The 12,076-nt window shown below is 37.3% G+C and overlaps 1 protein-coding gene across 2 annotated transcripts in view; it reads left to right on the top strand.

Annotated features, from left to right (window-relative positions):
- The window catches only part of adamts17 (ADAM metallopeptidase with thrombospondin type 1 motif, 17), a 155,096-nt gene that overhangs the window by 85,922 nt on the left and 57,098 nt on the right, over positions 1-12,076 (top strand). Inside the window, exons 15-16 of one of the 2 annotated variants that reach the window (XM_056239563.1) lie at positions 7,037-7,157; positions 7,451-7,525. In XM_056239563.1, coding sequence (XP_056095538.1) covers positions 7,037-7,157; positions 7,451-7,525 — 196 coding nt within the window. The remainder of the gene's footprint in view (positions 1-7,036; positions 7,158-7,450; positions 7,526-12,076) is intronic. The other variant, XM_056239564.1, reaches the window with a different exon arrangement.

A 12,076-nucleotide genomic window follows, 5' to 3' on the forward strand; every position in this document is an offset into this window, starting at 1 on the left:
TTAACCCTCTGGGGTCGGCAATCACGCCGGCGTGATCTGCTCGCTTTTTTTCTTATCAGTGCAAAAGAGACTCAAAATACTCAGTTGATTTTGATCTTACATTTAAGTGTTATACATCATTAGATCCTGTCAAGTTTCTATTTTTTTTGTGGATACTCACAATAAAAACAAAGTGTTGTGCTTTTCACCAAATAAAGAAAAACAAACATGATGCGAGTTCTGCGTTCTCTCTGTCAGTGAAGTCCATTCTGAAACGCGTCCTAAGATTAACTGTAACTCCGCGATTACTTGTCACACAGGCACGAGAGATTTTTCTTTATGAAGCTTGAATTCTCTTCTTTTAAATGAAGTAATTTATATAAAAAACAAATATTCTCAGTTTATGCAATCTGTATGAAAAGAGAGTACTGTCAGTATTTTTTTCCCCAGCTCATTACACTACATTACGCGTTAATCTGACACGCCCACGGAGGACGCGCGCTTTTCCAACGCAAATGTGAGGCAAGCCATGACAATGCCCACATCAGCCGTTCCACCGCGGCGGTAAAATGTGTGGTGTATTTGCTGCCTTTTACCGCTAAGAGGCGCTACACTCATAAAAGTGTTCGTTTATTCCGGTTTATTCTCCCTAATGCGTAATCTGCTGCCGCACCGCGCTGATTCAGAGCGATCGAAAGCTGGTAGCAGATGAATTCAACAAGTGAAACGTAGCTAAAATAATTCATAATCACAATACTGAAATTAGGCTACTGAAATGTAATTGAATAAATAATGAAAACATTTCAACATAAAACATTGCAATAAAAACATTTAGGCTACATCAATGAGGCTTTACAATTTTAACAGCGTACAGACGGTAGCTCAGTGATCAACGCGACAACACGAGCTTCGAGGAGCTTCAATCGACCCGAGATCGAATCTCACTGTAGCATACATGTTGTTAACCGATGTTGGCCTACACAGCATTTATATTTTACCACCTTGATGCTTAAATAGGTAACTGTTTATATCTGTTTACTTATTTAAAGTCAAGAGTTTTGTTTAATTATCATTACAACATAAATTTGCTACATTCCTGTAGAACCGCAGCCGCTGCACAAACGACAAAAACTGATGAAGGAAGATTGTCAGCCGATTGCATCAGAAAATGAAAATGAAGAAGCTCGTCTTTAGTCTGCTAAATTATTGTGTAATGTAAAAGAACACTAAAATTACTTAAGTTTGAAACCAAGTTCGAACATTTCAAGGTTTAAATAAAGTGTCGGGACAGTTTTTTTAAATTTAAAACAGGGTTGCATCGGGTTTAGAGTTTATTTCTTTTGCGATGCAAAATAAGAAACACTAGGCTAATCTTATTCTTGCGACATTTTAAATTTGTATTGCCAAAGAAATTACAGCTAAATTAAACAATTAAAACAGTACAAAACGAAAATTGTCCAAAGAAACATAATTAAATTAAAAACATGCGTTTCTCTTTGCCTCTCTCGCACTGGATCTCTTTTTAACAAGTTTATTTAGTCTCCCTCGCTGCGCGCGCCGCGTCTCTCTCGAAATTAAACATTTCAGGGTAAAAACACATCATACAGCTGATAATACTGTATATGTCGCTGCGTGTCAGCCATACAAATCACGAAAAAATTATTTAGCCTTTAATTGTTGCTTCAAAGACACAGCATGCCTTGTTGAATTCACCTTACAATAACTTCAATTGAAATTTTGTGTGAAAAAAACTTTAAATAGGCTACAATAAATAAACTACAATATTTATAATTTAATAAGATATGGGGCCTAGTATACTACATTTGGACACAGATTTATCCTTACAATAATTTTGCCTGCTCATCAGGCTGGCTATCCGACACTCTCCATATGAAAGAGGAACATTAACACCTTTGTCCAGCAACTGTCCCTCCAACCCCCCACAGGCTATCGGAGTCTGAGGCTGACTTAACACAAAGAGAAGTCGCAATTCACACTTAAATCACTATTCTAGACAGTGTTGATGATGAAGGAATTAAATGATTTAAGTTACATGTAGCCTAGTGATATTTCTTTCATAAAAGTTTATTACTAAATATTTCATTATTTCAATAATTGATTAAATAAAACTGGTTTGGGCCAGCTTTTTCCAAGCAAAACTAAATATAATCTGAAAAAACGCTTGTTAATTTGTTGTCATGAACAAAATGTTCAACTCAATATTAAAGTCTACAGGGATCTTTGGATCCTTACAACCGGGCATGTAATTTGTGAATTAAGTTTTTATTTTATTTTGTATTATTCAAATAAACATCGAAACACAGTGCTTCGTGGTAATGCTGCTAAATTAAATAACATTTATATAATAATTATGAAATTAAATGAAACAATATCGCAACATTTTGACAAATACATTATTTGATCTGTTTTTACATTTTAATTCAGGGCGATTTAGCCTACATTTAATTAGAGCGAGATTTTCACCCTTGTCTTGTCATTTTCTCGTTGGGAAGCGCTTACATTAGGCCTACATGTTTGAGTAGCCTAGATCCTCTGTACCTCTCGTTTTCATATGGATTAGCCTACATAATCAGATAAAATTTATTAGCCTAAATATTTAGACATTTAAAGGCTGTAGACATAGCCGGTTTCTTATCGTGACTGAGCTGAAGTGGCTTTCGGTTCATTTTTGTGACGCGCAGTTTCCGGAGACAGAGACGACAGATATAGCCTACTGTTTTTGTCGTTAGCCAATGAATACAAGTTTACAGTTTTGAACGATGTAAGCTACTCTACTCTTATCTGTATGACCAAAAAATTACGGAGTCGCCTATTAAGTTATTTTAGCTGTAATAATGAGAAAAAATAAATTAATCTAAATGAACGCTCCGCTGCGTTTGTCGAACACTAACTCACCATGCCAGAATAAAACCCGACTTTAGAAAAATGCATAGGGCCACTCGGCGTGGTGTGCCAAAACACTTAATTATAAACTTCAATATTTCATTCAAAATAATCTCAACACGCTTTGTGAAATTTTGAAAAGCCGTGCATGCATTAAGGCCACTGGAACTAATGAACAACTGAAACGCTGGTTTTGATTTTATTGTTTGTCGTTTAAACGTGCCTATTGCATATTTCTATTTTATATATTTGATATTGGTGAAGTAGCCTATAGCATTGATTAACTGTGGAGGGAGGGGTGTGGGGATTAAAATAATTCAGCAGAAGCAGGGATGTTTAGACCAGAAGGAAATCCCAGTCCCCCCTGGCAAATCACACTTTACTTAAAACCATGTTTTTAAAAACTCTAGGTTGTAGGGAACAGACCTCTCTGCCATGCGCGCGCACGGTTTGGAGCACAATATCTGTCTCGCATGCACGCTCGCTCTAGATAGATTACGGGATATTTGAACTAATTTGCGGTATAACTAGTCGATCACGAGTGGCTCAACAGGTAGATCTATAGATAAACTATATCTTTCAGGAATTTGACCGACCGGGTTGACACTTCAGCGTGAGAAATCGGGGGTGTGGCGTGAGAGCCTGGAATCAAATAAAAAAATATATATAGCCTATATATAATTTTTTTTTTTACAGAACTGCTTTTTAAATTACGATTGGTAGCCTATTATTATACAGATGCAAAGTCGTTCTGTTGGATACTATTTTGTTCCTTAGTCTAAAATGGAAATGCATGATAATTGTATTTTATAAATATAAGCAAAAAAACTGTATGGTGTAACAGAGTTTTAGAGCTAGACAAATCTAAATAAATATAAAATTTACAGAAGACCATGTTTGTGCGGGATTTGAACCCGTGTCATCTTGGTGATGAACCGTAAGTTCTACCGCTCTGCTATGAATTTTCTCACTGAGAAATACCTAAACGTCTGTTTCTCACATGAGCGAGAAAACGTTTTGTCTTGACTTTAGCCTGTGAGTGTTTAGCCTTTTACAGTTTTAAAAGATTATATCTTATATAGATTATACCAACAATTTGTTGTAGGCTTATTTGGAAATTACCATAACTTGTAGTATTTCATCCTTATAGGCTACTGTTAATAGACATTAGCCCCACTTACGTTTTGCTAAATGTCCCTTTGCGCCACCTGGCGGTCATTTCGCGTACGACTTTGAAATGCGACTGGTTTATTTTTACCGCGGTGGATGGCTAAAAGGTGTGACTAAAAATGTGCTTTTGGCTTTCATTTATATTTTGATTGTTTGTATATATATATATATATATATATGTGTGTGTGTGTGTGTGTGTGTGTGTATAAATATTTATTTATTTATATATATATTGTCCTTGCATTCTTTCTTGTGTGACATCCCTGAATGAAAGGCTCATTAGTATGCAGTCTGCTCAGGTGAGAACTGCCTAATTATTCATGAGGGGGTTGGGCCGTTCCGCCCATCCGCATATTGCCTTTGCAAACAAAAAAATGTTTTTCACAATTTAAAACAATCTATTGTTTTATGTGAATGATTAGGCAGAATGATTTTCAGATCAATTTGAAGCAAAAACTCAAGGCGACAACATCCACTAGTCAAAAGTCTTGTGGACAGATATTTAGTATGTTATTTGTGGCCTTATATTAGAAACTTTATTTTTTAGTTTTTTCAATAACCACGCATAAACAATATTCTCTCAAAAATACAAACATGTACATACATTGTGATAACATATTATGGTAGCCCTGTGTGTGCTATATAGAGTGTAATTTCACCTGTGCCATTAATATGTTTATAAGCAACTGAAAAAAGCACAAATGTCAGAGCATGCCAAAACATCTCAAGGACCCCGAAAACACCTTAGACCCCAGAGGGTTAAAGGTCAGCAAAACATTGGGTTGAGTCTTCGTCCTCCATTGTGCCATTGAAAATCATGAAAGTCATCTCCAACCATGATCGCGGTTGGTGTCCACCTGAGTTGACATAATTTGCCATCGTTGCTTTTTTCAATGATGTACGACTCCCATTGACAGGGAAATATCCAATCTGTCAGTTTACATAGCATTAATATCAGATTTATTTCCACATATGAATGAGGCCTGAAACCGATCTGAGAATAATGTAATCCATGTGCTTTTTTCCTGCTTACACGTTTGTGGGTCATATCCGATCTGTGCCACATGGGAGGAAAGAATCGGAATTGGGTCACTTGAACCATGTAATATAAATGTGGCCTTAAAGACACAATTAATACCAAGTAGTATGTTCCAAAGCTTGCCTACTCTTCTGCTACACACTCAAAAGTATATACTTTTTTTGTGCTCAAAGTTTAGTCACACACCTTAGTTGTGTTGGATGTTTCTACAGTCAACCACACTGTTGCTCAATGGCCACTAGTAAGAGCACAAGACTGAAAGGAGGTCACAGTCTGGAAGCCGCCTCCACTAATAGAAAGCAGGACTGAAAAAAAACAGGTCAAAGTGTCTGGAAGTGATTTTACTGTGTGCACTTTAACACACACACACACACACACACACACACACACACACACACACACACACACACACACACACACACACACACACACACACACACACACACACACACACACACACACACACACACACACACACACACACACGTGTGGTTACTGTAATTGAGCGAAGGGATTCATCAGGCCTGAACATTGACTACATCCCTTCATGCTATAATATAAACAATGCTTGGCCCGAGCAGATTCAGGGTCAGTTCCTGGCCTGGCTTTTGCTGACCACAATCCCAGAATTGCTGTTTTGGGGATAGCACTCATATTCACGGTCTGAATGCAGCTCTTGTGTCATCTAGAGGGAGTGAACGGATGATCAGCGCCAGAATCCTCCAGTGAAAATACGATTTTAGTGACCTTTTCCTGTTTGTTTATTTGATTCTACTTCGTTCAGACTTTTAAGCAAGCCTATTTAGAACAAAATCACTGACAGAGATTACCTGGATTTCATGAAAGCAGGACATTATTTACACACAAAATCAAAACGAAACTATTCTTTTAGTGCATTTAATGTTATACCTTAATTTCTGATTGTTGCCAAAAGTTTCTCATTGTTTTTTCTGGTGTATACTGATTTATAGTGCATCTTAACCAGACAAGATTCCAGTTTGTTCGTGCTAAAAATGGGGTGTGTGACATGACACATTCGATCATATACTACCAATCAGAACGGTTCTCTCTGTTTGCACACTGTGTCATTCCTGAGGTGAAATGGAGAATGATTCCCTGTGCATCCAGATAATACAGCAGTTTTACAACAAAATGTACTAATATTTTCAGCAGGAAAGTACTTTAGGTTTTTGAAATTATTCGTTAAAGATTTACATGATATGTCAGTGCTTTATTTTCAGGCATGATTTTGTTGTGTTTGAAGATATCCAACCTTTTGAGCAATTATACTTTATGTGACTTGATGTTGTGCCAAAGAAATCATATAATCAGTATATTGTGGCTCAACACTGATGTGTTATCAACACTAGCCTTTGCATGTTCTTTTAGCCCAATGGATGGATTTACTGAATGGAGAAATAAACTGAAAGATATTTCGACCCTTTACATACTGTTTTCTTTCTTGTAGAGCACAGTTTTTTAAAGAATCTTTACACAGCTTCTTTTCATACAATGACACTTGATAGTGACCACGTCAGTCAACCGTTTTGATCTTGTTTCAGAAATGTCACGGCCCTTACCATAACTGCAAGTTTCAACACACTTCTAACAGAACTCAACCAAGCCTCGTGTTCATTCCCGGAAGAAAACTCGAGACCACAATGGAGGCGTTTCAGGGAGTTCAAAAACAGTGCTTGCTGATATAGAGAATAATTTCCTTTGGGTGTGACTTTGTGCTTTGTAACTTCCCAGACCTTTTTAATGCTCAAACAGCAACATTACATACTAAAGGAAGTTGAAAATGTAAAAAAGCATAATAGGTCCCTAATGAGATAAATCTTAACAAGATAAAGACATGAGTCCATTCATGAATCAGTAATTTACATTTCTGTAACTCATGAATAATAGAAGTAGTTTTTTTTCTTTTTACTCTGCCTCCTTCAGAAAATCGGCTGTGATGGCATCATCGGTTCATCTGCGAAAGAAGATCGGTGTGGCATCTGCAATGGTGATGGCAAATCCTGCAGGATCATCAAAGGAGACTTCAACCACTCCAAAGGGATGGGTGAGTCAGAGGAGAATAATAGAATCATTTGTGTTCTGACGTTAACACAAACTTAAAGCAGCTCTCAGTCTTGCTGTAGTGCATCAACAGGCCTGCTGGTGCTCAACACAACAGGTCTTGTAGACTAAATTATACAAGAGGCTCAGTCTCTCTTACCTCTTCTGACGGGCCACCACTGCAGTTTCTTTGTAGTTGTCTTCAGTTTGGAGTAGTGAGTGTGGGCTTATTGAAGTTAACAAAGAACCACAGCGATTATTCTCTTCCATTGACCATGTTGGTTTTGTGTCTCTCAGTCCCTCATAGCCTTTGTAAGAAGGTTTCTACGTGTGTGATGTCGAAACCCAGAGCTGTTCTCAAGTGTTTCTCATGTAAGATGCATGGTTTGACGTGTGTGTGTCGTCTATCAGGTTGTTTTGATACAGACTATTCTATGGGATTAACACCTAACTGCTCTTTTATAATTATATTTAACACACCTTTATACTTTGAGAGTTGATGTCCAGATTAATTTCAATACAACGTATATGCTACTGTTCAAAAGTTTGTGATCAGTATGATTTTTATTATATTTATGAAAGAAGATTCTTTTTAGTGTTGTTATTTTAACTAAAAAAAGTCACACAGTGTACCTTTAAATAAAATTAGATTAGAAAACTTTAAAATGTTGCCTTGGAATCTAACTAAAATAACGTTTAACTAACTGAAGGACTAAAATTACTAAAACTAAAATAAGCTAAATGTAAATATTTAAAAAATCTAATAAATATGACAACAAAAATGTATTAAATGAATTAATTTATTTGATCAAAAATACATCTAAAAATTTAAATATTATCGGAATTAAAATGACTGTTTTTTTTGTATTTTAAAACATTATAAAACATAAGTTATTCCTATGATGGCAAAGTTGAATTTCCAGCTGAATTTTTCTCTAGTCTTCAGTGTCACTGTCAGGTTTCCACCAGCTTCACTCACTCCTCCCACTCGTTCACTGTCTCCAGAGTTCTAATCACCATCACCTCATCAGTTCACCTCCCTTTATATTCGACACCCCTTCACACACTCATTGTCTGGTCTCGTCTCTACATGACACACAGACTCACCCATGCTATCAACCTACTACTTACCTGATATCTACCTGATATCCATTGGACCATCTTCATCACCCTTGCCATCGTATGCCTTCAGTCTTCAGCCATCCGTCTTCAACCCTTCCATGTGACTCTCCATCTGCATCTGTAACAGAGACTCTAATTAACCTGCAGCTAAGTTCCCATCTGATTAACAACTGTTTGAATACTCACCATATCTCCGTCTGCTTCTGCAATCCTGTAATAAACACTATTTCACTTACCACCTGTCTGACTCCTGTTCCATCCGTGACAGTCACATGATCCTTCAGAAATCATTATAATATGCTGATTTAGTGCTTCAAGAAACATTTCTTATTGAAAACAATTGAATGTTGAAAACAGAATTCTTTGATGAATAGAAATATCAAAAGAATAGCATTTATTTGAAATAGAAACATAATAACATTATAAATGTTTTTACTATCACTCTTGATAAATTGAATGCATCCTAACTGAATAAGAATTTCCTAAGTGTTCCCAAACTTATGAACAGTGCGTATAATTGTATTGACTTGTCAAGTTAACATTTTCTTATATTGTTTTTCAAAACCTCTAACCAGAGAATAAAACTCAAAGTTTGTCATGTCAAACTTCCATTTTCTGGTTCATATGACATTTTCATTTAACTGACATGTTCCACAAGGTCTGTGTCTGTGAATGATTTAACATTCTAAATGAGGTTAAAACTTTTTGTCATTTGAAAATCTTTTGCTCTCCCTCATCAGCTGAGTAAGGCTCTTGCTCATGGGTTATATGTTATTCACTGGACTTAGTCCGGATGACTCCAAGGTCACTGTGTGCCTCCCAAAGCTGCTTTAATACCAAATGTCCCTATGGTCTTCAGCTATTCTAGCTTCAGGCCATCATCAGCCTGTCCACTGCTAAATGTGGGAATGTATGTATGCAAAGCCTTACAGGGAACGAGTCAGGACAAAACTAAGGACTTTATACTTTGCCAGGAGTTGTTGCTGAGCCGAATAAAGACTCTACTTTGTCTAACGCTGCATGCACACTGTACAATTATTGCTGTCTAAGACAAATTCAAGAGACTAAATCAGAAGTCTTGTTATTTAACATTCCCATCATATTATGATCATATTGAAATTAACTCAAATTCACAGTCCACAAATTCCCCCTTTTCACAAATGCTTTTTTTTGGCTTTGTGCAAGTGGATGTGACATGGATTGATGGAGTAAAATGGCCAGTCAGTGCTGATAGTCTTGACTTAGCTAACGTGTGTATCGTACAGTCTGACATGAAAGACAGTTGATTTTGTACTGACTGCTTTTACTAAAGATCACATGTAATCTGACAAGCAAAGAAAAGAAAAGGCAAAACAATCATTTAGTTTCAGGCATTTCAGGAGACCAGAATTGACCAATTTCTTTCATTGGCAAGGGCCACATAAAAAATTAATCCTAATTTTACTGTTTTCATCTTTTAAGTCTTTAAATGAATGTTTTGGGCTTCTGAAACCAGTTCTCACTGTGTGAAGGTGTGTTTTAGTGGATCTTCAAGAGCAGTCATGAGAGGATTTTACTCCTATAGAGAGATCTGGCTCAGTCTTCTTCCACTTTCACATTTAATCAGATTCTTAGCAGCCTTTCTATTGGAAGTATTTTTCCCATTCCCTTTCCATATGTACACTACTGTTCAAAATTTTGAGGTGAGTTTTTTGAAAGAAATTCATTCTTTCTATTCATCAAGAATCCTGAAACTTTATCACAATTTCCAACATTTTTCAACATTGACAGTAATAAGAATTGTTTCTTGAGCAGAAAATCAGCATATTAGAATTATTTCTGAATGATCATGTGACACTGAAGATTGTAGCAATGATGCTGAAAATTCAGCTTTACCATCACAAGAATAAATTACACTTTAAATTATATATATTTTTGTCTTTTATTATATTTTTGATCAAATAAATGCAAGCTTAATGAGCATAATTAAAAATAGACTTCCAATGTATATTAAAATAGAAATATATTTAATTTATTAAAAAATATTCAGATATTGTAAGTTTGAGTTTGGAAACTTATTCAGTTGCATCATTCTCCATGGGAGTGTGATGCCGCTGCTCATACTCATTAGCCACAGTTCCCATGGTGACAGTTACTTAATTTAAAAATGAATTTGACTGACTTATGGCTTCTGAAGAATCACAATTAATCACTTTACTTCAGAGCTCATGATAAGTCTGTATTGAAACGTTTACATGTTACCACTAAACCTTGATTTCTCTAAGAATCACTGTGTCCTGTACTTTCAGAGTGTGTTTATGAGTCTCTCTCAATGCCTCAGCTTGGTAAAATCATCCGAAAAGAAGCAGATGTTTAGTTTAAACATTATGGTTAAACATGTGGGGTCAGTAAGATTATGAAATGAGTCTCTTAGGCTCTATTTTTTAAAATCAAAAATACAGTAAAAACAGTAATCAGTTTTATAAGTATCAGTAGTTCCCTATCAGTCAGTCACGTTCGACGTTAAGTCAGAACGATTGACGAATTGGGGATTGCAGTGCAGACTGCTTGAAGTGGGTCTTGCACGCCTTGCCGTCCCTGTGTGCTTCAGCACTAAGCTTTTTCCCTAAAAGAGCAAGCGGAGGGCGAGCGCCTTTTAGAAGACTGCTCTCCATCCATGCGTTTCTGGATGTGGTCGTTTCCTGTCCTCATCTGATGGCCGCAATCGCTGCCTCGCATGGCTGGGCATAAGAATGCTGAGAAAGCGTTTGTGCGTGTATGCCCAGAAGGTGGACCCTGTGCTAGACTAGGTGCCCATGTGTATTGATTCCCCTCCGGGTGAACCCACATGTGTATTCTTCCACACTACCGCTTCCCTGTCGGCAAGCCGGTGTCTTTCCCTTGGCTGAGCCCGCCCTGCCATCTCTGCCCGGTATTGACTTCACCCTAGCCAGGCTGGATCTACCACAGAGACCTTCCCATATGTAGCACTTCCCTAACGGTCAGTCCATATGTGTAACTCCACATGTTACCTCCCTATGGGCAGGATGTTGTCTCCATAGCGTTCCTTTTAATTTGGAATAGGCATGCTTCCCCAGTGTTATCCAAATAGTCTCACTGTGTGGGTAAGAGGGAAAAGCAGTGGTCAACTCTCTCTCTGCGTCAAAGCCCTGTCCTTTCTCGGCCCCAGCAGGTGTGGGGGGATTAGGTGGCTTATGTGGGGCTCTGGAAGTGGCAGCAATTGCAGCGTTTTAGTAGGAATCCCAATTCATCAGTTGTCCGGACGTAACGTCTGGGAACAGCTAGGTTACTGATGTACCCCCCGTTCCCTGAAGGAGAGAACAGAGACGTTACGTCCCGTTGGCACAATTGCTGTACCACCACTGAAATAGCCATGACACCTCGGCTCCTCAGCGCAAAACTTGAATGGCTCAGTTTAGAACGCTTCTATTCAAACCCGATTCGCGGGATGTGGTTTGTGATGCAAATCTCACTCACCAATGTCCATTGGTTTGTTTTGTTTACGCTCGAAGGTGATTGGGCTCACAGGCGAGATCCCCAATTCGTCAGTTGTTCTAACGTAACGTCTCCATTCCCTCCTTCAGGGAATGGATGTTACATTAGTAACCTAGACGTTATCAATGTTGAAAACAGTTGTGCTGCTTAATATTTTTGTAATATTTTTTTTTTCTTCAGGATTATTTGATGAACAAAAAAGAATGTTTTAAAAAACATTTATTTTTTTATTTGAGATCAAATCATTTTGTAGCAATATCAATTTAATGCATCCTTGCTCAATAAAAGTATTAATTTATTTTAAAA

The sequence above is a fragment of the Rhinichthys klamathensis genome, unplaced genomic scaffold (assembly GCF_029890125.1).
Source record: "Rhinichthys klamathensis goyatoka isolate OS25496 unplaced genomic scaffold, OSU_Roscu_1.1 h1tg000567l_1, whole genome shotgun sequence".
NCBI lineage: Eukaryota > Metazoa > Chordata > Actinopteri > Cypriniformes > Leuciscidae > Rhinichthys > Rhinichthys klamathensis.